The sequence below is a fragment of the Microtus ochrogaster genome, chromosome 10 (genome assembly GCF_000317375.1).
Source record: "Microtus ochrogaster isolate Prairie Vole_2 chromosome 10, MicOch1.0, whole genome shotgun sequence".
Taxonomy (NCBI): domain Eukaryota; kingdom Metazoa; phylum Chordata; class Mammalia; order Rodentia; family Cricetidae; genus Microtus; species Microtus ochrogaster.
The window spans coordinates 66,376,753-66,404,391 of NC_022016.1; the positions used below are offsets into that span (position 1 = coordinate 66,376,753).

The window sequence follows — 27,639 nt, forward strand, 5'->3', positions numbered from 1 at the left end:
CATCGTGTTAGGCAAAATAAGTCAGACTCAGTCAAGTATCACGTGTTCCATCTCATGTCTGTGTGGGTGGAAGTCATGAAAGTGAAAGAGGGACTGCTTGGAAAAAATGAAGATCAGGAAGAGGGTGTGGGGATGAGAGGAGGTAATGGGGAAGTAATAAGTATGAGCAGAGTACATTATGTGTATTGTGGAGATACCACAATGATACCCGGTATTTATATAGCTAATATTCATTAGTAAAAATGAAAACTTTGGAGGGACGGAATCCATAAGTATTGGCATTACAAGCACAATGGAAATATTTACCTAAAAATAAATTGTCTGTGATCTCCATATAACAGAGCAAGAGAGTGGGGTTTAGGGATGGGGTCCCAGATTTGTGTGTCTTTACTGACTGTTCCCAGTATCGTGTGTTCTCTGGTAGTGGGCCTCTCTGTATCCTTGCTATCAGATTCAAATATGAACCTTCAAGGGCTTCTTTGAAGCTGTTGGAAACACTTGTCCTTTATTTCCTTCTGGGCCAGTACTGAAGATGATGTGATCTGAGCAACTAAGGGTGAGGAGCCAGCCAGATTTGTAATGGTGCAGACTTTTAATACCAGTGCTCGAGAGACAGAGGTGGCAGATATCTGTGAATTTGAGACTACCCTGTTCTACATAGCATTTCCAGGACAGCCAGGGCTACATAGTGAGACTGTCACAGAAAGACAAACAAACAAAGAAGAGTCAAGTCCAACGAGCAAACAGCCCAAAGATACTTACTAACTGGGATAATAGCTGTACTAGCTCCTTCCCTCCAACCTCAACTAACCACACACACACACACACACACACACACACACACACACACACACACACACACACCAGCTCTCCTAACTCCACAGTGAAGTTCACAGCTGTGTAAATATGTGACCAGGCACACCAATCCACCCTCTGTTCTTTGTGTGGTGGGGTCTTTTTGTGTGAAGCAGCTCGTACTCTCGATGGTCACTATGGTGTGCTTTGAGAATGACTGGAACTTTCTAGAGAGTCCTTATCAGTTGGATCAAGGAGCAGCAGCAGGCTGAAGTCTCTGCGGTAAGTTGCTCATCTCAGAATGGCTGTTGTTACAGGTTAATGGGGTTGACCTGAGGAGCTGCAGCCATGAAGAAGCCATCACAGCCCTGAGGCAGACTCCCCAGAAGGTGCGCCTGGTGGTGTACAGAGATGAGGCGCAGTACAGAGATGAGGAGAACTTGGAGGTGTTCCTTGTGGATCTGCAGAAGAAGACTGGCCGAGGACTGGGCCTGAGCATTGTTGGGAAACGGTAAGGATGAGTTGTTCAAGTCAAGGTCAGCCTTTCTTTCCAGCATATGGGGACTAATACTTCTAAACACTGGAAACGAAGGCTTACTGTAGAGTAATGAGGGGGTTTCTAAGACAGGTCACGTTGAGATACAGCTGGTTCCAGCTGGGCTGCTGAGTCTGCACTCGGCTCTTCAGGAAGGATTAGAGTGGCTGCCTAGGGCAGTATCTATGAGTTTGTCTTGCACATGAGGGTGCAGAGCAACTGTGGAGCAAGATGAGCTGCTTTCTGTGTCCCTGAGGACATCCCAGGCAGAAATGGTGGCTCTGTTTTGTGGTGTTTGTTGAGATAGGGTCTCACTGTGTAGCTGAGGCTAGTCTCAGACTCAGCTGGAATGCACCACCACACACTGCATTTGCCCTTACTGTCCAGTCAGAGATGGACAAAGTGATCCCCATCCACCATCTGTATTGCAGATTTAGTTTGAGAAGAACATTTATATTCTTTAGTATGAAGCTTTTCATTGTAAAGGATCAAATGCATCTCTTAAGGGTTACAGATCCTCTTGACAAGTAATTCCATAATTCCTTAAAGACTGAAAATATTAGGCTGGGGATTTAGCTCAGTTGGTAGACTGCTTGCCTAGCATGCGTGAAGCTCTGGATTAGATTCTCTGGAGAGTAACAACCCCACATTCTGTCCTCTGACCGCCATGCATGTGCTGGCATGCACATATCTACCTACATAAACATATGATAATTTAAAAATATATTTTAAGAAAAGGAAGTTATTAGCAATGGACTCTACTCTAAGAGAATAGCTTGCTCATCTCATTTCTGTGTGGGGTTCTGGGATCACCCCAGGGTCATGCTTCCACCAGAAAGCAGTCAGCCACAGAGCTGTACTCCAGGCCATAAACTCTGCATCTTTACAAAGTAAATAAATATCCATCAGCAGTGGTGATGCTCGCCTTTAATCCCAGCCCTCAGGAGGCATAGGCAGGTGGATCTCTGTGAGTTCAAGGCCAGCCTGGTCTACAGAGGAATTCCAGGACAGTCAAGGCTACACTGATTAACCCTGTCTTGAAAAACCAAAAAATAAAGTAAAAAGTAAATTTCTATTTTTCTGTAGTAAAATCATCACCTCCCAAGTGCTAGGATCACAGTTTATACCACCAAGAAAAGAACACAGTAGGCAAAGATGGATGTGTAATACAAAGGACAAAAAGGCATAATCTAATCCTGAAGCTTATTATTATAAAGTTAGTGGATGGCAGTGGACTTAATGGATTGGTTTTAGAACTTTTGAGTTTTAGATCTTAACGTAAGTCTTTATAAAGTAAGATCCAATTTTATTTTATTTTTTTTTTGCAGGGTGAGGTTGAATGTTTATTCAGGGAGTTATGGAGGAGGAAGGGTGAAGGGGGGAACAGAGAGAGAAGGAGAGACAGACAGAGAGAGACAGACAGACAGACAGAGAGAGACAGAGAAGGGGGGAAGCAGAGAAGTGGGGAGAGAGGCAGAAGCGAAGCTGCCTCTCTGAAAGATCCAATTTTAATTAATAATTAACTGCCTATGCCAATCCCACAATGCTTGGTGATATTAACAGGAGTGGAAGTGGAGTGTTTATATCTGATATTGTAAAAGGCGGAGCCGCAGACCTTGATGGCAGGTTGATTCAAGGAGACCAGATCTTGTCTGTGAATGGAGAGGACCTGAGACATGCCTCACAGGAGACAGTGGCCACCATCCTCAAGGTGAGTCCCTAGGCAGCTTCCGACCTAGCTACAGTGACCAAGGCTCACGGAGCTGGCCCGGTCTTTTTGGCCTCGGTGGGATGTTTTTGCTCTATTCTTACTAGAAATATAATACCTGGTGGCTGAAAATAGCTTTACAGTACAGCTGTTGTGCTGACTTGGCAGACTGAGGGGCCTGCCTGGAGCTTTGAGGCCGTTTCTCATGTAGTGACAGGTCCAACTGTCACATTTGTCTTCCAGTCCATCCTAGGGCATGGGGTCCACCCCCTTCTCTCTGCATTCATCAAACCCAACTTTGATCACTAGAAGGGAATGCTAACACTCATCTAGACTGGCTTTTCGTTTCCCAAATGAAGACAGAGTCAACCCACCCTGGGTTGTGGTGAGCTTGTGGAAGTCTGCAGCTCAGACTTCGCAGCTAAGGGGCTCTGCTTCACGAACCCCCTTCCCCTTTGGTTGCAACCAGTGGATCTTTATAGCAACTGTGGAAGCTTGTACAGACAGATGAGGTTTGTTATAATAACCGGGCTTCCTGGTGCGGTCAGCTCTCAGTTACTCTGCAGAGGAGAGCCTGGATTTGTGAACTGTCTCCTGTTGGGTTGCCCACTCTGCTCTTTCCCACTTTTTCAACACTTTCATCAGAAAGGAAATGAGAGAAAAGAAAGGCGGTTGGTATCAAACTCATTTAATGCATCTGAAGGGCCCACGGATGAAGCTGCTGACTTTCTGTCTGCTTGGGTTTTGGATGGCTGGTTCTCCTTTTTGACCTAGTTCCCTCTAGTAAGCCTTGGCTGCAGAAGGCCCCGCTCTGGTGTTTTAGATCAGCAATGCTGTTGTGTTTTACTTCTGTCTTTTCTTGTCTTCCCAAGTGCGTCCAGGGCCTTGTGCAGCTGGAGATTGGGAGACTCCGGGCCGGTTCCTGGGCTTCCTCTCGGAAGACCTCACAAAATAGCCAGGTTGGTGATGTCTTCCTATCTGACTCACTCTCTCTCCTGCACCTGCTGGGAGGAAGTTCCTCATCTCATAAATGATTATTTAGAAATGATGTCTGATATACACATATTCACAGCACCTACTTCAGTGTTTTCATGTGTTTGAAATGAAAATGAAAGGTGGGGTGGAAATTCATTAAGCCCCACACTTTTTTTCCTTTATTGCTTATAGGGTTTTCTTAGAACCATTTCTGTCTCCCACTATTCTATATTGCCCGTGCACACACGTACACAGCTGTGTTTATTTTAAAAAGGAAAAAAAAAAGAGGTAACATCTGGTGGCAATTTGACCCTCATTAGCACAACATTGTTCTGTTCATCCAATTAAACATTGCTATAAAGTTAACTTGTGAATAGCCACTCACACATGCTGAAGGCAATTAATGGTATATTCCTAGGAGAGCAAAAAAAAAATGGGGGTCTCTCTTATGGCAGGGAGGTATTAGTGAGTGACATTTTGTGAGTTAGCAAATATATTTATTTGCAAGACTGATGTCAGTACCACCTTTTTAATGAAGTATTTTCATTATAATTTTTTGTGTGTGTTATAATGGCTGACACACTCAGACTCCCTCTGTTAGTCCCACTTGGCACACGATTCAACTGTAGAAACGTGCATGTAACTCCCTCGTCTCTTTGGGGGTGATGGGCAGCCCCCCTTTTTGAGGTTAAAGTGTGACTCTACTGGTTGCCTTGTAACGACAGCCTCCCCACAGCCTAGTGTGTCTAGATCTGCAAGCTGTCAGCCGCTGCTTTGCCTCATTCATGTTAGAAAATGGGCGGAAAGGATAGCAGTGAGGGCCAGTGAACTGGCAGGTAAATGCACTTGCCACCAAACCTGATACCTGAGTTTAATTCCTAGAACTCTTTTTGTAGAAGGAGAAAACTGACTCCCAAAAGTTGTCTTCTGACTGTCACACTCATACTATGGCATGTGCTTGTACACACACACACACATACACACAAATTAGTGTAATAAGAGAATTTTAAATATTTGTTATTGATCAGACAGGGTCACAGACTAGCTGCTTTGACTTCAAGGATCTTCAAAATGGACCTAACAGAATGACTCAAAGGTTAAGATTACTTGTTGCTCTTTCAAAGGACCTGGATTCAATTCCCAGTACCTACATGGTGACTCAAACTGTCTGTAACTCCAGTTCTAGGGGATCTGACACTCTTCATGCACAGACATAGCACACACCTAAATAAAATTTAAAAAAAAATCTTCAAAACAATCGAACCTAATCCACACTGTTAAATTTGGATCCCCCTACCCAGCCCAGCTTCTGTAATTAGCAGCAAACATAAACACACATAGTGCTGCTTATTCCACATGTGAATAATCAGGGATTCGGTGGATAATTACATTGACAATGGGAGCTGCAGATACAAGACAGCAGTCTCAGGCATGCTTCTTCTTTGGGGAAGACTCATCAGTGTGAGTGGTTCTATTCAGCCTCATTGTACACAGGAGACTAGAGTACAAAGTGAGCAATACTGGACATGCACTGTTCTTCCCCCTGGACTAACAGTTGAGGTGCTGGGCAGACTGCACTTCTGACCCTTCTGGAGGAATGTATATAAGTATCATCATGATTCATACACTTCACATGCTAGGCAAGTGCTCTACAGACTGAGCCACATTCCCCAGCTCTGTATCTGGTTTTAATACATCTTACTTAATTGTAAGTTTGTATAGTTTGGTGTTTGATAGTGGTTAAGTATAACTGCTGGTTCATAAATTTCTATCCCAAGCACCATATAAACAGCATGGTAGCACACACCTGACATCCTAATACTCAGGGAGGTAGAGACAGGGTCCCAAGAGGTCATGATCAACTAGATCACAAATGAAGTAAGATCAGCTTAGGATATATGGGACCTCTGTATCACACCAAAGAAAGGTGTACCTATCCTAAAGTCTACAGATCTCTATAACCTGTATGAAAATTAACTGTAAAAGATTAATTAATTGATGAATAGAAGATATGTGGTAAAGAAAGTGGAGGGGTTGGAGATGGCCCGGGTATTTAAAGCACTTGTTACTCTTGCAGATGGCCTGGGTTTAACTCCCTGCACCCACACTGTGGCTCAAAATCATCTGTGACTCCAGTTCTAGGGGATTCAGTGCCCTCTTCTGGCTGCCTCAGGCTGGTGCATATAGTATACATGCATCATGCAAGCAAAACACATGTGTAAAATAAAAAGAAATTATAAGCATTTCATTTTTCATTTTATTTTTGTTTTTATGAGGGAGACTCCCAAGTATGTGCCCAGGGTAGGGATCTTCTGGCTCTACCTCTCTAGTGCTGAGATTATACATGTATGTGTGTCTCATAAAAACATAGCAGATTTTCATTTATGGAATCTAGGTATATCTATAATTCTTATAATAGTTGTGCTTATTTTAAATCTTTCTTATTTAAGAAAGATTTGAATGTTTCAAAGCTTCTTCCATAGTGAAATACATGATCGCTCAGATGTGGTGAGCGTAGCACCTGCCTGCCATGCATGAAGCCAAGTTTAATCCTTAGCACCAAACAAAATAAAGGAGTTGAAATCGGGCTTGATGGCACACACTTGTAATCTCAGCATTCAGAAAGGCCTAAGTTAAAGCCAGCCTGCATTACATAGCAAGACCCTGCCTCGTAAACAAAGCACATTATAATTTAACAAATGGTCATAGTGATGTTAGTCTTAGCTTAAACTTTCAGTGCAGTTAGACGACATAGTTTCGATAACTGGGTAAAAAAGTGGGAGATGACATTGTCTACATTGGATGGAGATGACATTGTCTACATTGGAAGGAGATGACATTGTCTACATTGGAAGGAGATGACATTGTCTACATTGGAAAGGGCATTGCTAACCTGTGTGATTTTTGGATAGTCACTAGCTGTCTATAAATCTCAAATATCTCTTTCAGTGGGGGAAAAGGTTAAATAGCAGGTCTAGCGGGTTGGATTGAACCATTCCTGATTATAAAACGATTTGGGATATAAAAGTGAGATATCCTTAAATTGGCTCTCTCCCCTCATTTGTTGCTGCCTTCTCCAGTAGTCTGTCTGTACTCAGTCCACTTCCTGTTTATTAAGCGTCTCACACTCGACTAATGGGGCATGGGTTATAGTTTGGGTAATTAGGAAAGTCAGATTGGTTGCTTCCTCAAAGGACAGGGCCAGTCACTGAAGGCCGTAATACTGTGGCAAGCAAGGACAATGTCTGATTTCATGTGCAGCAAAAGCATCTCAAATTATCTGCTCTTCCTGTGATGGGGGAACACAAGGAATGAGTGTTTGCATGGGGCTGGGGTAAGGGAGGGGTGAGCACTAGTTTTCTTCTTGTCTTCTTCAGAAAGTCCTGCAGATGACTGGCAACCTCAGTCCTGTAGATCTGGTGCTGTGCTAGTGCCTGTACACAAGTGACCAATGTCTCTGTTTTAGGGGGATCAGCACAGTGCACATAGCAGCGGCCGGCCTTCCTTGGCCCCAGTCATCACTGGCTTACAAAACTTGGTTGGCACAAAAAGAGCTTCTGATCCTCCCCAAAAATGTAAGTTCAAGGCCAGCCCAAGCTACTTAGTGTGGCCTGTTTCAGAAGGAAAGGTTGGGAGTGGGGAGCACAGATCTCATAAGCAACAGAAAAGCAAAGACTCAGAGTGCATGAGAAAGCACAGGTGGCTGGAAGGGGTGAGAAGTGCGCATGTCTTGAGAACAGGGGGCGGGGGTTTTAAGTCCCTCTTAGGGTAAGACAGAAGGAATGCACAGAGAAACACCAATGTGTTGTCCCCACCTTTGAGTCACCATGTCTCAGGCCGTTGCTGCTGCAGCCCATCAACTTTAGTCAGACCGAATGATTTTGGCCACGTCTGTCCACTCTGGGACACCGCCCCTGAAAACCTCAGTGGCTCTGCTACTGAGGAGGGGTTTGCTGTGCTTGCTCTAGCCTCCCTTCTTGAAAATCTGGGGAATGCCACTGTCTTTAGGGGAGTGTTACTTAAGCATACTACCTCTGGTTCAAAAGCATTAATGAATGTTCTTGCTTCTTTCATAGGCGCAGAGATGGGACCAAGAACTGTTGAGATAATCAGAGTAAGTCAGTTACTATTTTTATTCTATTTTGTACATTTCTCTTCTGGATATAATTTATCCAATTATTTGTTCTTCCATGTTACTAAAGTAAATATGTAACAGAAATAGAGTTTTAAAAAATAAATTGAAACACATAAGTGACCTTTGTGAATATTTTAGTATAACCTTTTCATAATAGTGTGTGTGTTTAAATTTCACACAACAGAGAGTGTATTGGACATCCTCTTGTAGCTCATCTTCTTTACCTTGCTGTGTGCACTTGGAGCCGTGTGCTCCTGACAGCACAGAACACGACTGTTACTGGTGGTGTAGTAGTCTCTCTACTGTCAGCTTCCTCCCGTTAAACAGTTAGCATATTACTTTTTAAAAAAAATATTTTATTTTATTTATTATGTATACAATATTCTGTCTGTGTATCTGCCTACAGACTAGAAGAGGGCACCAGATCTCATTACAGATGGCTGTGAGCCACCATGTGGTTGCTGGGAATTGAACTCAGGACCTTTGGAAGAGCAGGCAATGCTCTTAACCACTGAGCCACCTCTCCAGCCCTAGCATGTTTCTTTTTATTCCTTTTAGATTTAGTTTTAGTTCATGTGTATGAGTGTTTGGCCTGCATGTAGTCTGTATACTATGTGCATGCCTGGTACCGACAGAAGCCGGAAGCAGGCAATGGATCCCCTGGAATTGGAGTTACAGGTGGTTGTGAACCATCACATGGATGGTGGGAGTTGAACCCACATCCTCTGCAAAAGCAACAAATGCTTTAACTGTTCAACATTTCTCTAGCCCCCATGTTTAATATTTACCTTATATAACAAACATTGCTATATTTACATTTTTGCCTCAACTCAGGATTAATTCCTAGAAAGAAAGCTATCAGATCTAAAGCCACACTTGGAGCCAGGGTGCAGCTTGGTTGCAGAGTGCTTGGCTATCTTATGTGAGGCTATGTGTTCCACCTCTAGCATGGGAAGGTTGCTTCTTATTAAAGGCTGTTATGTGTTTGTTGAATTGCTCTTTTGAGAAGATTGTTTGAGGTTTATTCCAGTTCATACATTTTTAGATGCTGATTTTCAGCTCACATGTGAAATTTAGAATATTAGAAAATAGACTATAAACGTGAGGTTCAAGCATAGTAATAGAACTGTGGCCCTGTTGTAGTCGGTGTAACCAATGCAGTAAGGTGATTCCCTGCACAGCTCGGCTCTCTAGACTCAGGCATAGCTCATGCTCTCCCACTTGCTTTTTGACTGTGTTTATTTGGTAGATCTGCCTAACAAAACATTATAGGTTGGGTGTCTTCAATAGCAGATGCTAGCTTGTCATAGTTTTAGAGACTTTAGGGTGTAGGGTTAGCTTTCTCTGAGCTCTCCTGGCTTGCAGATGGATGCCTTCCTGTGGTGGCCTTGTGTGACCTGTCCTTATGTGTTTCATCATTCTGGAATCTCTCATGTTATATAGCCTCTTCCATGATATTCCAGGTTGGACTGATGTAAAGCTCACCCTGGCAGTCTCATTCTAAAGACTTTGTCAAAGTGGAGTCATGTTCTGAGGAACTAGAACTTGGGGCTTCAGTATTAACTTTGATTGGACACAGTCGTCTATAACATCCACTCACTGGTCTTCCATTTGAGTCAACCTCAATTTTGCCATGTATAGCATGGGCTTGTAAAAGTGACTCCCATAGTTTCATGTATTTGAATTAGTTCCCATTTGGTAGGCTGTTCAGGACGAATTAGGTGTGGCCCTGTTGAAAAAGGTATTGTCACTGGGGTGGGCTTTGAGGTTTCAAAACCCTACACCAGGCCCAGTCCTGCTTTTATCTACTTTGTGCCTGTGGATGAGATGTAGGCTCTCAGCTACTGCCCCAGGGTCCTGCCTGCCTATTTGCTGCCATGCTTCCCACCATGATAGTCACGAACTGACCCTCTGGAACTGTAAGCAAGCCCTCAACTAAATGCTTTCTTTTCTATTACCTTGCTCATGGTATCTCTTCATTGCAATGCAAAAATAACTAAGGATAGGATCCAGCACCCTCTTTTGGCTTGTTTGGGCCCTGCACACATGTGGTACACAGATGTATGTACAGGTAAAACACCCATACATATAAAATAAAAATAAGTTAATCTCTTGGAACTTTGCATAGAAGGCACTGTCTATTGATTGATGCTTTTAGAAGGTATCAATTGGACACGAATTCTGTGAAGACAGAGTAGAAGCTCCCTGGAAGTGAAGCAATGCAATTATTCTAAATTATAGTTATGGCATGGCAGCATAATGATCATAGAATAATTCACCTTTATATCATCTAGGATGTGGGGTGTGTATATGACATGCATACCACATCCCACATGTAGAAGTCCCAGGACAACTCAAGGAGGTCAGTTCTTACCTTCCACCTTCTCGGGACAGGGTCTCTCTAGTTTCTGCAGCTGTACTTCATACTCCAGGCTCACTGGCCCATGAGCTTCCAGGCAGTTCTCTTGTCTCTGTCTCCCAGCTCCCTGGAGGAGTGCTTGGATAACATAACTTTCAGGCAGGCTTGGGTTTTATCTTCTCAGCTGTCTCCATGGCCCTAAGGTGGAGCGTTTTGCCTTGTTGATGGCATTTTATTTGGTTTGGGCTCTAGAGACTGAAGCTGGAGCTTCATGCGGACTATGACATGTTCTGCCATGAGCTCTCTGGCCCTACAAGTCTGTTCTTACGTTCTCTCATGTGGACCTCTTGGGGGTGGTTTTTTATTTTCCAGCTTTATTAAGGCGTAATTGATGATCACTAAGCTACGAAGGGTATTGTTTATTTTGCTTCTGTTTTATTTTTTGAGATAGAATCTCACTGTGCAGCTCTGGCTAGTCTGGAACTTGCTATGTAGACCGGGCTGGCCTAGAACTCACAGAAATCTATTTCCTATGCCTCCAGAAAACTGGAATCGTGGCCATCTTTGGTTATAAATTTGTTTGTTTGTTTTTGTTTATTGAGACAAGGTTCCTTTGTGTATCTCTGGTCGTGCTGGAACTCACTCTGTAGACCAGGCTGACTTCGAACTCAGAGATCTGCCTGCCTCTGCACCTTGGAATTAAAGGCGTGCACACCACCACCCAGTAACTAGGAATGTTTTTAAATAATTTTCAGCTACAGAAGCTGTGTGACCATGTGGGTTTTTACCCCACAGACGAGCAACTTATGTACCCTGACTCTGTTGTTTTGTTTTCCCATGTTAGGGTCCAGCTAGGATCCTGAGGAAGGCTACTCATGTCCATATAAAACAATGTTACAGTGTTACTTTCAACTGTCCTACATGTTGAAAAAATGGTCACATTTTCCTGAGTGTTAGCAAGCTGGAGATTTTATCCTGGACTTGGTGGATGTTAGTTGTGTCAACCCTGAAGACCAGTGATGCTTATGCCTTAGCAGGCAGTCGACCAGCTAGACTGAGAGTGTGATTTCTGTCTGCCTTTGTAGTGATTCTAAGCAAAGTTTAATAATCAAAAACTTTGGTATGCTGCTTGAGGTCTCTTCTCCACGTAGTAGATTAGAACTGAGCCTGAGAATTCTGTGCATTTGTGCTGAGAATTCAGTGTCTCTTTCTAACTCTTTCCACACCGAATGTTCTCTCTTATTATCCAGCAGCAGATATGCCTGGTTTTGGTTCTTCTGACCCGAAGAATGGGGTTGACATCAGAATATCAGCAGTTCAGTCACCTTTTTAGCTCCCAGTTTGACTGGGAGTCTCCCTCAGAACAAAAACGAAACACACGTGCATGTGTACATGCATGCACATACATATGCTCACCTGCATGTGCTCACATGCACGTGTATGCAGGCTCACAAGTGCATGAGCACAACACACACACACACACACGGTAAAACTAGGGGCAGTGTACCCCTGCTGCTGTCACGACTCCTGATTCTCACTTAGCACTCCAGTTTTAGTTTCTTTCTGTTACAGAAGCTACGGCTGCTATCTGCATTTTGACAAGACTTTTCCATTGTAGTCAACAGGAGCAATAGACTTGGCGAGAGTGCCAGCCCGCTAGAACTGCAACTTGTCATTTGTGCCTTCAGTCATTTAAGATTATTAACCATCCTGTGATGGGGGAGGAGGCAAGAGCCAGTTCTCTACACAAGGGTCCATCTTTGCAACAATTTTCACTGCTATTTTACTTCCCTCTCAAAACTGCTGTCACAACAGTGGGCACCCTCTAAGATCCTTTGTCTAATGGAGTCATGGAGCTCTTTTGAAGCCAAGTGTGTTTGTTCACACCCAGAACATGATATGTGCGGCAGTTTAATCATAAACACCATATGAGAACACACTTGCCAAGGCTGTGTCAAATCGGACGCTCCACTGAGCAGGAGCGAAGATTTTTGTTTTTTAATTTACTGTTGCTATTGGCTTTTATTGAGCCTCCTTTATAGGCCAGGACAGTACTATGTCATCTTATTTATACTAGAGTTATCACTGTGTATGCGATAGTCTATTTACCATCTTGTGCATAAACTGGAGGCTCCCAGAGATGGACTTCTCTGAGACCCCACCAGCTCCCCTGACTGCACAAGGTAACACAGGCCTTTATGATGCTCTGTACGCAACTCACGTTGTGCTGGCCTCCTATATCATGGGGGGTTTTTGTCCAGTAAAATTGGAGGACTGGCTATGGATGCCTATTACCAAAGATGCAGGCCTTCTGTTCTCTCTCTCTCTCTCTAGGAGCTCAGCGATGCCCTTGGAATCAGTATCGCTGGAGGAAAAGGAAGTCCTTTAGGAAATATCCCAATATTTATTGCTATGATCCAGGCCAATGGAGTGGCAGCACGTACCCAGAAGCTTAAGGTAAATACCACCGAGGGACTGGAGAAGGCCGACAGCAATGGGGGTGTTGGTGGAGGAGGGGTGGTAGCCACAGGGACCTTGTTTAAAGTTGGAATTGCAGAAGCCATCAGCAACCCATGCCGAGGGCAGAATACATTAACAAGACTGCAGACCTGAGATTCATTAAGCCCCTGGACATATAAAAATGTTTTTATCAGTGCTTTGCAGTAAAAGACGGAATCACAGCTTCTTACAAACCTCTTAAACACTTTTAGCATCTCATTTACCCGAAATTGGTTTTTAACTCAGATTTGATCTTGGAATCTTCCACCCACCAAAAGTATCAACATTTTTATGAATTTTTCCCCTGTTGTTCCTTAATCTTAACTGGGTATAAAAATTAAACAGAAAATGCTTGGCTTCCCCCTCAGAGCTTCACTGAACAGTTAATTCGTGCACCCTACTCTTACTGGCAAATGTACATATAAAACACCACTGTTACCAAAAATACAAAAGTGACCTGCCGTGCCTTTCAGTAATCAAATCTGGCCCCCTTCTTGTTTCTCTGATTGGGCTGCATTTGGGGGGGAGCCATAAAAATTCCCCACACTCCACAAGAGCCAGCCCTCAACAACAAGGCAGATGGGAAATACAACTTACAGAGAGTTTTAGGCATTCTTCTCAAATTTAATTTTTCCTAATGATAGTGATTTTCTCCCCCCTTTTGTCCTTCTAGGTGGGAGATCGGATTGTGAGCATTAACGGGCAACCCCTGGATGGACTGTCTCACACAGACGCTGTTAATCTCCTGAAGAATGCCTTCGGGCGCATTATCCTGCAGGTACTGTGATCAATGGAGAACCAGCTGGGACAGGCAGATAAGTGGCAGCAGAAAAGATGGAGCAGAGTGTCTCTGGCAGTAGGCATCACCACCCAGCAGGGTGCTTGCTGAAGTGAATTATGAAGGTTGAAAGCGAGAAATTATTATTTTTATTCAGAAATTCTTTACTGTCACCCATGCAGGCATGAGCAGGATTATATGAAAGTGTAACAAGGGGAGAAAAATTACTCTCAGCTTCGTGTGATAAATCAGCAAGGCTTTTAGTTTCCAGCATTCTTTTGTAAATTGAAGTTTGCAAGGAATAGGAAATGACTTCCTTTCTAACATCCAAGGACTGTCACTGGGCAGCCCAAACACTGTTTCCTATTCCTTTAAATGCAGAGAAAAATACAGTGCTCAGTGCTTTCTCCTACGCCTTGAATGGTTGCCAGCACTCTGCAACTGTTGCTACATAGTAGTCGCCAATTAAGGCAGACGATTATGGATCAGCTGTGGCCCTATGAGTATTGTCCAGAGACACGGGGGGGTGGGGAACAAACCAAAAAAACAGCAAAATGTGCCGTTAATTTCCCTGCCTCCATCTCAGCCCTCCATGTGTCTCTCAGATTGATGCCGTGCAGAGACTTGAGAGGCACACAAGGGCAGTGACTTTTATTAATGAGTGTCCCTTAAATAAAGGATTATGATCACCGTACTTCCGAAGAGGTAGTATAACATAATTTATAGGTAAAAAGAATAAAACCCCCAGCCAGCACTCAGATAATCCTAGCCATAGAATAAGAAGATTGAATGGAAGAATCCTGACATTGGAGAGAAGTGATTTGTGGTTCTTAGCTCTGAGAGCTCAGTGGTCTAGGTTCAAAGTGCCAAAGCAGTTAACAAGGTAAAGAGCTCTCAGTATACATGATGGGGTCATGAAACACTGTCTGTGGTTTCTAACAAAAGGCCAAATATTATTTGGGTCCTTGAGTGTCTGCTGAATGCCAACCAAAACAGTATGTGGGCAGCCTTGGCCTGCTTCTCCTTGGCTGCCTGGCGTCCTCACGCAGGGTGGAAATTGCTGGTCGTACTTACTCATGCTCCTGCTACAGGAGCTTTGCTTTTTGTTTGTCCATCTTTCCAGTTCTACTGACCCCTTGTCACTTGTTACAAGCACACCTCTTTAGTTGCAACTGCTAGTCACAGGAGGCATGAAAGAGGAGAGCCTCCGTAGAAACATGAACAAGGAAACGGGGCTTTCTCTTAGTATGTCATATTACTGGTATTCTTACACGCTGACTAAATGCATCCAACAGCTCCACCTTCTTCACAAGGACACATGGCACACACTTGGACTAAGATGTAGCTCGTGGTAGACTTTGCATAGCATGCACAGAGCCCTGGGTTGAGTCCCAGCACCCCTCCACACACACCCAAAAGACACAGTATAAAAGTATAACATTAACTGAAATTTAAAATTACCTTGCCAGGCATGGCGCCTCTCAGTAATGGGGGCTGGCCAGGAGGATCCAGGGTTCAAGGCCACCTTTTACTTCAGCCTGAGTTCAAGGCCAACCCTGAGCCACTTGAGACCCTGTCTCAAAAAAAAAACAACAACAAAAAAAAACCAAGCCAACAAAAACTTAGCTTTTAGAAGCTTAGTTTGGTGACCACATCTATAGTCCCACATCTCAGGACACTGAGGTGGGAGGATCGGTAGTTCAAAGTCAGTCTTGGCTCTATAGAGCGAGTCTCACAAAAACAGAGTCCCCAAAGGTAACTCTTCATTCTAGTAAAATTGCTTCTGTCAGCGTAGTTTTTAAACATATTTATTATAAAGGGCCTGGGGAGATGGCTCCGCAGTTAAGAGCATTGGCTGCTCTTCCAAAGGAGCTGGATTTGATTCCCAGCACCCACATGGTTGTTTACTGCCCTCTGTAACTCTAGTTCCTGGGGCATCTGATGCCCTTTTCTGGCCTCCTTTGACATTGCATGCACTTGGTATACAGACATACACACAGGCAAAATGCCCACCATATAAATAAAATGAGAAAAATTAAATTTTTTTAAAATTGTATTTAAATAGTTTTATAAAGTGGCAAATATACTTTTAAGTGATTTCAGATGAACGCTGTGGGATAATAGAGACTGCTTCTGCCCACTCTGACAGGGAGCTGCTTTTGTTTGATTGGGTTTTGTTTCAGACAAGGTCTCTCAGTGTATCCCTGGCTGTTCTGGGATCCTTCTGCTTGAGCCTCCACAGTGCAGGGATTACAGGACTGTGCACTGTGTCACCGTGGCTTACTTGCTGTTAAGAGCCTGATAGTGAAAGAGGTCCTTTTTTTCCCCCATTTTCTGTGTTTTAAAAGTAACACTGTATTTCGAGGTTTCTCTCTTACAAATCGTGCTACTTGCTACTTTCATTTTCTCATCTGTGCTCTGAACACATGAGTGGACCGTCTGAGTAGCTTACAGTTGAGGTGTTCACACAAAATCTGGAGCTTGTGTGACTGCAGATGTGGTAGACAAGCAGCTTAGCGAGGTCCCCTCTCAAGTGCCTTCCAGTCACATGATATGTATTTGAATTAAAACAATGTGCAACGTAATTGTATGGCAGCTGACTCATCACTAGACAATTATTTTCCTTATCAGATAGGCCACTGGCAGGAAAGTAGACAAGGCCAGGTAATTGTGCCTGGTGATATGGAAAAAAGACATGTGCGTGTATGGTTTGTGCAAGCATGTCTGCAGGCCAAAGGTTGTTCCTTAGTCAGATTCCACATTCAGCAGGCCCCAGCCTGTCTCCACCTCTCCAGCATGGGGATGATATGCACACACCCTACTTGTGGATGCCAGAGAGTCAACTCTGGTCTTCATGCCCGAGAGGCAAGCTGTTTACGGACTGAGCCATCTCTACAGCCCATGAAAAGAGCTACAGCGAGTTTCTTATACAATGCCATCAGCAAGGGCTGTTGGCTCAGGAAACATTACATCCTGGATTAGCAGACTGCAGAGTGGAGAACCGAGAGGCAGCTAACCCTTCCGGAAGCTTGATATCTCTAAGTATAAGGAGTGGATGTCCCTGCCTCTGAAGGCTGGTGGGTGCTTATTGACAGCTCCAGACTGAGCAACTGAGGTTGACGAGGCTTTTGGAAGTGTGTTTAAATGTTCCTAGTTTTATTTGTTTCTTGTAATTTGAGAATTTGTCCTACTTGGTTTTTTGGCATATGAAATGACTATGAAACTATTTTTAATCCATACTCTCTGCTAGAAAAAAGAGGGTTTTTTTTTCTTTTAAGATTTCTCTGTTTTTATGTATAAGTGTGTGTGTGTGTGTGTGCACTTGTGTCTTTGTCTTTGTGTCAGTGTGAGTAAATGCCACATGTGTGCAAGTGCCATGAAGGCTAGACGTGGGCATCGGATTCCTTGGAGCTGGAGATACGTGCAGTTGTGAGCCTCCTGATGTAAATGATGGGAAACAAACTCGATTCTCCGCAAGAGCAACAAGCACTCTTAACCACTGAGCGATTTTGTCAGTCTACTAGAAAAAAAAAAATCTAATTTTCTGCCTTTCTTTGAGGACATCAGAGGAAGTAAGGGAGCATGTCAGGCATTTCTATCATGATCAGAACTTGTGGAGACGGCTGTGGTAGATGGGTGGGCCGAGGCAGCGTTAGTTAAATGGATAACCCGGACTGGCCTCACTATTTAGCTAAGACTAGTCTTGAACTTCTGATCTTACTGTCTTAGTCTCTTTTGTTCAGGATAATGTGACCTTGATGGCTTTGTGCTTTTAGGGACACTGGTGTGGGGCCACCGAGCAGCGTCTTAGCCCAGGAAGTGTGCCGCACATGCTCGGTGTTGGAAATGAGGACAGACTTAAAAGCTACTTGAGCTTCTCGGTGTTAACACCATTGGCTCACATATTGCACATAGTAAACAATGGTTGGATAAATGAATCAAAATGGAAGAGACAGATCACAGAGCCTAAGAACAAGTTTGGAGATCAGAAGAAAGTGTTTAACTCCAAGAGACAATAATTAAGAGATTATAAATAAAATAGTTCTTTGGGTCGCTCTTCACAGGCATTCTTCAGGTCTTATAGACTGACCTGAGAGACCCCAGTGGTAGATGAGCAAGTTGGAGTCATGACTCAGCTGGAGAGTGCTTGCCCTGGGTTCAGTCCATAGTGAATCCATGAGTGAAGGGAGAGCAAGCCAGGAAATCTAATGTCCAACAAGTAGATGGTGTAAACAGAAACACAGAGCTGAAAGAGAAGAAAAAATATTAATCAGTGCACATATTAAATAATAAAAGAATAATGCCTACCTAGGCTTTACACTGTTTAAGAGAAAAGTACTTGCTAGCTATAAAAGAGCAAGGCATTTGAATGGCACTGGCTTTTTTGAAACCAGTCTTCTGAGAGAATTACTCTAAGGTGTACTCCAACAAATGAACAAAGTAAGACAGCAGACACCGAAGTGCTGGACACATTGCAGTCTGGCAGTGGCACAGAGAGCAAGCAGTCTTGGAACAGCACATGGAGAAAAAGACTTCTGAACTAAAGCGGAAAACAGAGAGAGGCAGCTCCGTGGGTTCAGCACTTGCCACGCAAGCCTGACGACATGAGTTCCATCCCTGGTCCCATAGTGGAAGGAGAGAACACTCACCAGTGTTGTCTTCTGATTTACATACAGTAAAATAATAATAATAAAATTTAAAAAGTGAAAAAGAGTGACTGAGTATCCAATATATGTAACTATTCTGGAAGTTTGAGGTGAATTAGAAAATGTAAAGCTGATCTAATAAAAAAAAAACTGTGCTAACTATGTACTCTGGAGAATAAATCCACACCACACTCAAGGAAGTGTTAAGCATAGGAAGTAGTGGGCTCAGTAAGAATAACATTTAGAGCCAGGTGAATTCCAGCACTTGGGAGGCAGAGGAAAGTGGATCTCTGTGAGTTCGAGGCCACCCTGGTTTACAGAGCTAGTTCCAGGACAGACAGGGCTACACACAGAAAAACGGCATCTTGAAAAAATATTAGCATTTTAAGTATGACTTTCAGGACTGTTTTACTTTCATTTTGTTATTGTTGTGGTTATAGGACAAGTTCTTGTCATATAGCCCAGGCTACCCTCAAACTCTAATGATCTAAGACAAGGAAACCTGGTTCTGGGGCCCCCACTTGTTGAGAAGAGAGAAGTGATGGTGAATGCTAGGAAGGAACTTGTTTTTAGTCTGGCCACACTGGAGGTTACCCCACCCCTGCCACCCGTGGAGGGTACAAGACAAAACTCAAGGGGGGTTGCATAGCTCAGTCATGGTCGGGTCGTTCTGGTTGATCATTGTCCTAGGACTGGCCATACAGTCTTATCTGGACAAGGAAGTCACCACTGCTAGGGGCAGTTTGGATCTGCTTCACAGGATGTTCTTCTGTTAGACTTAGGATCCTGGAATCCAGGGAGAGAATGACACAAAGAAAGAAATCAGAAGGGTAAGATGGAGTTTGTTAGGATAACTTCAGATTTAGAGCAAAGACTACAGATTTATAGGTGCCACTCTGGAATAGGAAGTTGTAAAGACTGGTGGCCGGTGATGTGTTGATTATGATGTCCCCTGCAAATCTTGAAAATACCTTTGCTATTCTTATCTGGTGCCTTCAGCCTTGAAAGGAGAGGCTGCAAGAGGAACATCCTTAAATGATTAACATGTCTGCTGTACAGAGTTGAACAGGAATCTGACCCAAAGTTGAAGGTAGCAAAGGAGGCGGTAGAACGGGAAGTTGAGATGACAAGCCTGCCACGGCTCCTCTCCGCTGCTACAGGCCCTCGTTAAGTTCCTGCTTTTAGCAGGGGCAGCCTGAGCCTTCTGTTACACTATTAAACAATTATAGCCAAAGACCCTGGTGCAGGAAATGGGAAGCATGTGGGTGGCCATGACACTTCAGCGGAAGGATCAGATGAGCTAAAGCTTTGTCGTCCACACAAGGATATGATCAGATATTTTAAAGCTTTTCAGCCAGGAGTGGTGGCATGTTCAGGAGGCTGAGGCAGGCATCACAAACCAGGGCTAAAAAACCTGGGCTAACGGAGTGAGTTCAAGGCCAACCTAGGCTACATAGTCTATCTACCTTATTTCAAAATGCCAACTGACTAGTTTGGTTAAATCAACAAATAGAAGTAAAATTGAGAGGAATATGGAAGCAAATACTGAAAGCAAGTGCTAAAGAGGTGAGAGTAATCAGAGCAGAGGGTGGAGGCTCTCTCATTAAGTGCTAGTGGGTGATTCTGACTTTATTACATCATGTATTTACTTTGTACGTCTGCATGTGCATGTGTGGTGGTCAGAGCACAGCTTGTAGCAGTCAGTTTTCTCTTCCCACTATGTAGATCCAAGGAATCAGACTTGGTGGCAAGCACCTTTATCCACTGAGCCCGATTTTGACTGTTTTGGGACAGGGGGTATGGCCTGGTCTATGTAGTCCTGGCCTTGAACTCAGTAATCCTTCTGCTTCTGCCTCCTGAGATTAACCAAGCATGTGTAACCATGCTTGGCCCAATTCGAGCTTTTAAAATCAAGTAACATACATGGGGGAAAGATTTTAATTGAATGGGCTTTGTTTTTTATTTATTTCTTTTTGTTGTTTGTTTTTTGTTTTGTTTTATTTTTGTTTGGTTTTGGTTTTGTTTCAGTCTTTTAAGATAGGATCTCACTATGTAGCCCTAGCTAGCCTCTGCCTACTTCACCTCCTGAGTGCTGGGATTAAAGACATGAGCTGACCATGCCTGCCTGGCCTTAAAGGTACTAGAAAATATTAGAACCACAGAGTATGTGTTAAAGGCATAAAATGCCCAGCACTCCTAGAATCCTAGAACTTGAGAGCTAAAACAGGAATTTGAGTCTGAAGGTAGTTAGAGCTATGTAGCAAGCCCTAAAACAGAAGACGATGAAGATGAAGACCAGAAGAAGAGAAGAGCAGAGCAGAGCATGGGGTAGTGTGCACCTTTAACCAACACTCAGGAGGCAGAAGCAGACAGAGAAGGGGGGAGGGCAGAAGGGGAAGGAAAGAAGAAAGGGAAGGAAGAAATGTGTAGAGTCCTTGACTAACATGGGCAAGGCACTAGGTTTGATACTAAAAACTGCTACATATCCATATATGCATACATTTAGGTACATAAATATATGAACATATATATGTTAAGCAAAATAATCTGACATATTTAATTTTCACCCGTTGGAACATAAAGTCAGTAGCCATCACCAAGCTGATAAATTTTGGGCTTGCAAGATGGCTCATGGGATAAAGACAGTTGCTGCCAAACCTGCTGAGCTGAGTTTGGTTTTCAGGACACATATGGTGGAAGGAGAGAACTGACTCCCACAGGTTGTCCTCAGCTTCCATACACACACCATAGCATATATGATGCCTACACAGTAAATAAGTCAAGAATAGATTTTAATGGATGATAAATTTCATCACCAGAGAGGTACATGCAGGAAGATTACAAATTTAAGGCCACCTAGGGCTACCTAAGAGATGTTGCTCACATTGAATGGGTTGCTAGGCGGGCTGATCAAGTTGAAGGACATGAACTTGGGTATGAGGGCGCAGCACGTGAAAAATCCTAGATTGGGAGGGGAAGTGGGTGGAAGGGAGAGGGGAGGGTGAATGTGCAGATGAGTGGGTGCAGTAGGGAGGGGAGAGTGAGTGTGTGGATGAGGGGTGCAGAGTAAGCTCACCCAAGACCAGGAATTTGGCAGATTTCTTCTAGAGTACCGAGCAAGCAGCCAAGACATGTAAGTGTGGTTAAAGGAATGGTTTGTGAATACTTTGCTTGCTATCTATCTATTTATTTATTTTGAGAGAGTTGAGACAAGATTTTACTCTGTAGTTCAGGCTAACTTAAAACTCAGCAGATATCCCAAGCTGGTCTTGAACCCATAGCAATCCTGTGTCATTTTTCCAAGTGCTAGGAATAAAGGCAGGGGCTGGAGAGATGGCTCAGCAGTTAAGAGCACTGTCTGCTCTTCCAAAGGTCCTAAATCCAAATCCCAGCAACCACATGGTGGCTCACAACCATCTGTAATGAGATCTAGTGCACTCCTGAGGAAGAGACCTGGTCAGTCATCCTCATCAACTTAGACCATTGAAACCCAATATGGACAAGTTCAACAGAACCACTATATATGGGCTGTCCATGCATGCTTCAGCATTGCCGGGGCATCAATTTCATTTTTTTCAAATTTCAGGAATACGGGCATAAGCCACTGACTTGAGAATTCTTAACCTGACTGCCCAGTCAAGCCACTATTTTCCAGTCTCCCAGAGCTCCTGGATTACTTGATAAAGGGTGTGCCCTGCACATCAGATGGTGGCAAAGCTCTGCAGGGGGCGCTATGCAGGGGCCGAGGGTTTCTGAAGAAGAGGAAGACCAAGACAAAGAGCTGTGGGCCATGTAGGCAGAGTGCCCAGTGAGCCCCGTGCCTCCCAAAGTCCTGCAGCTTTCCTCTGCCGCACACATCACCGCCCTCCCCTCACAGAGCTGCTGAGGACTAAATGGGGCACAGGGACAGTGCTGGATGGTCTCACTCCATTATAATATCTGAGGTGTGAGGTCCAAGGTGGACAAAATGCCTTTTGATATCATAGAGACTGGCCTAGGTGCAGCTTGGAATTCCTGCCTAGCAAACACTAGCCACAGGGCCCTGGTTTTAATTTCTAGTACTAGAAAAATAAAATTTCAAAAACAATCGGAGAAATCTTCATAGTATCCCAGGTGACACTGGGGGCTACTAGAGGGCCCTGTGTCCAGCAGCCAGTTTGCCCCTCTCATGTCCTACACTTTAAACCCTTAGATTTTTATTTTTTTAGGAAGCCGAAAAATTAGTATGTCAAAAAAAGTCATGTCAGTGAGTTCTAGATAAGCACTTGCTGCTACTTCCGGTTATACCAAGGCTAGTGCTGGCTTTTGTTGACCCTAGGATGCCCACTGTGTGTGCTCTCTACGTCTCTACCTTTGGATCCTGGATGCAGGTTGGGTATGGATGCTGAGTTTTACATCTTAGACCAAAAATATCTGGCCCTGACAGATCTAAGGACTAATGGTGTCCCCTTGCAGGATCGATGCTCAGGAAAGGCACCGCCCTTATGCCTTGTAACAGCCCATGTTCCCAGGAACTGTTTTGACTTCTCAGTTCTGCAAGACCTAATTCCCAAACTTTTTGTTGTTGTTTTCATTTGGTTTGGTTTTTGTTTTCTCAAGACAGGGTTTTTCTGTGTGGCCATTCCTCTCCTGGAACTCACTTTGTAAATCAGGTTGGCCTCTAACTCCCAGAGATCCTCCTGCTCTGGAGTGCTGGGATTAAAGGCCTGTACCACCACTGCCTGGGGCCGTAAACCTGTTTTTAAAGGAGAACTACCCATCTTGTGGTCCATGCAGTAAAACCATACACAAATGACTCAACTAGAAAGTTTATTTAAACACAGAGTGACCAACTGCCGAACATAATGCTGTAGTTGCACTCGGCTTTACTTGTAAGTCTTTTAGCGCCCCGGTCGCTGCAGCACAAGCCAGTGTGTCTGGTGAACTAACCCTCCTCAAGGAGAATGGCTGGAGAGGTGAACACTGACAGAGGAACTGAAGGAGTTACAAGTTGGAAGAGAAACCCCATTGGAGGGGGAACCGCAGTGGAGGAACAGGGCTTTTGGAGGGGGGAACGCAGAGTGAGCCGTGAGTGCGGTGGGAGGGGGGAACACAGACTGACCCAAAAGAGCAGCCGGAGGGGGAAAGAAGGAGTGCGGTGTGAGTGCGGTGGGGGGAGGGAACACCGGCTGACAGGGAAGAGCAGTGGGAGGGGGAAACACCGTGATTGGCTCATCTTCCAACCACACGGGGAACCTAGGGAATGGAGGTTCCTCGACAGCCTCCCTGTCCTGCTGCTCGCCTTCCTTGGGTGGTGGCATCTTCCCCTCCGCTTCCTTCCTGCGGGTAGCCTCCCAGGTCTCTGTGGGGGGCCAGGTCTCTGGTCCTGCTTCCTTCAGTAGGTGGGTCTTTTCCGCTTCCATGGCTGCTGTTCTTCTCCTTGCCTTCTCTGAATGGGTCTCCTCTCCTTGGAAGGATAGGTCTCTCCACCTCTTCTTTCCTGTTGGTAGTTTTGGGTGGGCAGGTCACATATTTCTCTTCTTGACCTCTTTCTCCTTGGAGAAGATGGGAGTCTTGATTCAGGCCCCTGGGCTGCAATGCCTCAGGCCTGTAATTACTAAGTGTTTAATAATAGCTACACCTGGACGGGGTGCAGATTTCCATTGGAGGGCTGGTGAAAACCTGGAAGGATGCAACCACTTGATAAGTAAGTCAGCTCTGCTAAATGATCGTATTAGTCACCCGAGAATCCTGCGCCTACTCTTCCCCTCTGACCTCCTGTGCATCTACAGCACACTTCCGTGGAAAGGAGCAGATTTAAAGGGCGTACCTGTTTTTGACCAGGTTAGTGTTTTGAAGGGCTGTGGTCAAGCAGGATGACATCAACCGTATTTCCCAACAGTCCTTTTCCCCTGGGGAAAGAGGGGAAAGGGTGCCAGCCCACATAAGGCAGAAGACTAGACCATAGATCCTAGGGTAGAATTGTTACCGAACCTAGAAGTTACACCTGTGCCCCAAGCCGTCCTCAATAACCCAATTAAAAGAGCCATATTCAGTGGGAAGCAGGAATGTGTCCACACTGGGAAGCGTGACAAAGAGATCCAGTGACCATGCACACAGTCCGTCTTTGGGTCCTGAAGTTAGAGAGACGCTCATCTAAGCAGTCCTGGTTGGTGCAGCTCCCCCACCACGGACCTTCATTGTCCGGGCTTTCGTCTCATCCTGTAGAGTGTCAGAACTGTGTGGTGTCTCTTTCCTGAACACAGCTCCTCCCGCTAGCTGGCACCTTTTCCTTCTCACAGTGTAAGATTCCCAGGGACATTCCTGTTTTGCTGGAGTCCTTTGTTTCCGTGGTGTGACAGGGAGAGACACAGGTGTCTCTTTAGACTACCTTCATCTCTGCCTCTCCAGACCAGGGAGGCAGAGGTTAGAACACCCAAAATTGCAGAGACCGTGATACCCACGGTCCCATTAAGGGACCTTGTGTCATGCCCTCTCCACTTTGAGCATCCTGTGACATGTTGCCCCTCACAGGCACCTACGGCATGACTTCCTGCAGGCAGGACCACTCCTTTCCCGTCTCTGTTCTCAGAACCCAGAGAAACTAAAAACAGGTCTAAGATTCTCTTGATAAAGAGAAATAAAGTATGTTTCCTGTCAGTCTGTTGGTCTTCCCCCTGCTTCCGCAAAGGACCCCAGGCTTACCTCAAACCATAGTCCCCAGTCCCTGGTGTTCAGAGGCAAGGCTCAGCAGGACACCTAGGTCACACCTCAGTGTTGAACTTGTAAGCCACTGACCTAACCCTTGGAGAGTAGCTCCTCCCCATTCCCAGGCCAGGCCCCAGGGTAGGTTTAGCCACTGCCTATCAAGTTACTTGTCAATCAGCTCTCAAGGCAAATGTTCTGGCTACAAATGTCTTAGAGCTGGAAAGTCTTCCTGCAGGTGGCAGATTTGCTGTGCTAGTCTCCCCACAAGAGACCAGGTTTCCTTCATATTCACCACTTGGCCTGAGGGTTCCACTCGTACAAGATCAGCGCAAGAGTTCGGGGTGACTCCCTAGGATTTACTGGTGGCTAAGAAGCTTTTTAATTTTAGAGCTAGTTGTGGGGAGAAAACTGCAGGATTTTATATTTTCCAGCTAGACGGTAAAACTTTATGATGAGTGTAACTGGGCTGTAACTGGGGACAGAGCTATGTCTGGAAAGTAAATTCTTTAGCTCCGTTTTCCCTCACGCCGGATGATTGCTTCCCAACATCTGATTAAAGAGTCTCAACAGACACAGTGGTGACTCCTGCCTGTAATTCCAGCACTCCAGAAGCTGAGGCTGGACAGTTGTGAATTTCAGGTTAGCTTGGGCTGCAAACTCTCAAAAGAGAAAAAGGGGGAAGAGGTAAATGGTAGTGCATGCCTGTGACATCAGCTTGTGGGAGGCAGAGGCAGGTTGGTCTCTGTGCATTAAAGGCCATCCTGGTCTGTGTAGTTAATTCTAGGCTAGCCAGGGCAACATAGTAAGACCCTGTTTCAAAAGAGAAAATAAGAAAACAAGGAAGAAACCGGCAATGTTCTCAAGGCTTTCTGGCCTGGCTCCGTCCGATAGACACATAACAGTGCCATCCACATTTCCTGCGGTGACCAGTCTGAGCTTTTTTAGATGCTGATTCTCATGAGAGCCCTTGTTCTGAGTATGCCATTCTGTTCCATAAGCGTTCAGTTCTAGCAGAGTCAGGAACGGGAGCCCCGATAGACTAGGCTCAGCTACTTTCCCCACAAAGCCTGAGCCTAGTGGCTCACACCCAGTCTATACTCCAGCACTCAAGAGGCTGAGGCAGGAGGATTATGAGTTCCAGGCAAGCTTAGACTACATAGGAGACCCTGCCTTACCTCCTCTCCCTGCCAAATCAGAAACTGATGGGACGAGAGCGTGGCAAGGCCAGGAAAGGACCACTAAACAGGCCGGGTGGCCACACCAGGACCTAACCCCAGCTGCCCACAGCAGTCCTGGTCACAGAAGAGAAAGAGGAGCCCGGGGCCTTGGAGTTCCCGCGGGAGGACTCCAGGTTGTCTTGGTCTGGACGTCCTCTGGTTGGTCATTTTCTTGGGCTCTCTCCTCAGGATTGACCATGCAGAGCTATGTTGGTGCCAACAGTCAAGCCTGTTGTTCCTGAGGTCCAGAGTCACTTAAGTAAGAAAGACTCAGAACTCACAAGAAAGGAAAAGAAACAAGATGGAGTCGTAAACATAGTGGAGGACTGTGAGATGGGTCAGCAGGTGCAGGCACTTGCTTCCAGATCTAACAACCTGAGTTCAAACCTGCGAATCCACATGGAGAAAAGAGAGAGCTGGCTCCCACAGGTTGTCCTCCGACCTCTACCCATGCACGATGGCACATGCAGGTTCTTTCTACACCTAACACACACACACACACACACACAATAAACAAATATAAAGAAAAGTGGGCGCTGGAGAGATGGCTCAGCAGTTAGTAATAGCAGTGGCTGCTCTTCCAGAGGACCACGGTTCAACTCCCAACATCCACATGGCAACTCATACCTCCCAGTGACTCCAGTTCCAGGGGACCCAATGCCCTTACACAGACACACATGCAGGCAAAACATCAATACTCATTGAATTAAAAATGTCATTTTTTTAAAAAAAGCAAAACTCAAAATCTTGTTAGCCAGCTCAGTGCCTGGGCCTGCTTTAAGCCCTCTGTCATTACTCCATCTCTGTGGAACGGGGCCTGCCTACTTGTTACATTTTCTCTCTCCTTAAGGGACTGGAAACCTCTCTCCACTTCCTTCCTCAGGCTCCCCGCCCCTTGAGAAGGCATCAGACATGCTCATTCTCTCATGTTCTTTCTCGGCGGAGTTAAGATGCTGGGCACCAACCTGCTGTTCATGGAGCCAGAGATGAGATGGGAGGCAACCCACGGCCACACGCACTGAACAACCCACGGCCACTCATACTGTCCCAACCCACGGCCACTCACACTGTCTCAACCCACGGCCACACGCACTGAACAACCCACGGCCACTCACACTGTCCTAACCCACGGCCACTCACACTGTCCTAACCCATGGCCACTGACACTGTCCCAACCCACGGCCACTCACACTGTCTCAACCCACGGCCACTCACACTGTCCCAACCCACGGCCACTCACACTGTCCCAACCCACGGCCACTCACACTGTCTCAACCCACGGCCACACACACTGTCCCAACCCAC

The 27,639-nt window shown here is 45.1% G+C and overlaps 1 protein-coding gene across 3 annotated transcripts in view; it reads left to right on the top strand.

Moving 5' to 3' along the window:
- Positions 1-27,639, top strand: part of Patj (PATJ, crumbs cell polarity complex component) — a 317,960-nt gene that overhangs the window by 276,638 nt on the left and 13,683 nt on the right. For all 3 annotated transcript variants that reach the window (XM_013348556.2, XM_026782090.1, XM_026782089.1), the window contains 7 exons: positions 1,113-1,306; positions 2,894-3,041; positions 3,911-3,997; positions 7,480-7,588; positions 8,090-8,127; positions 12,842-12,964; positions 13,680-13,784. In XM_013348556.2, the coding sequence (XP_013204010.1) occupies positions 1,113-1,306; positions 2,894-3,041; positions 3,911-3,997; positions 7,480-7,588; positions 8,090-8,127; positions 12,842-12,964; positions 13,680-13,784 (804 nt within the window). The remainder of the gene's footprint in view (positions 1-1,112; positions 1,307-2,893; positions 3,042-3,910; positions 3,998-7,479; positions 7,589-8,089; positions 8,128-12,841; positions 12,965-13,679; positions 13,785-27,639) is intronic.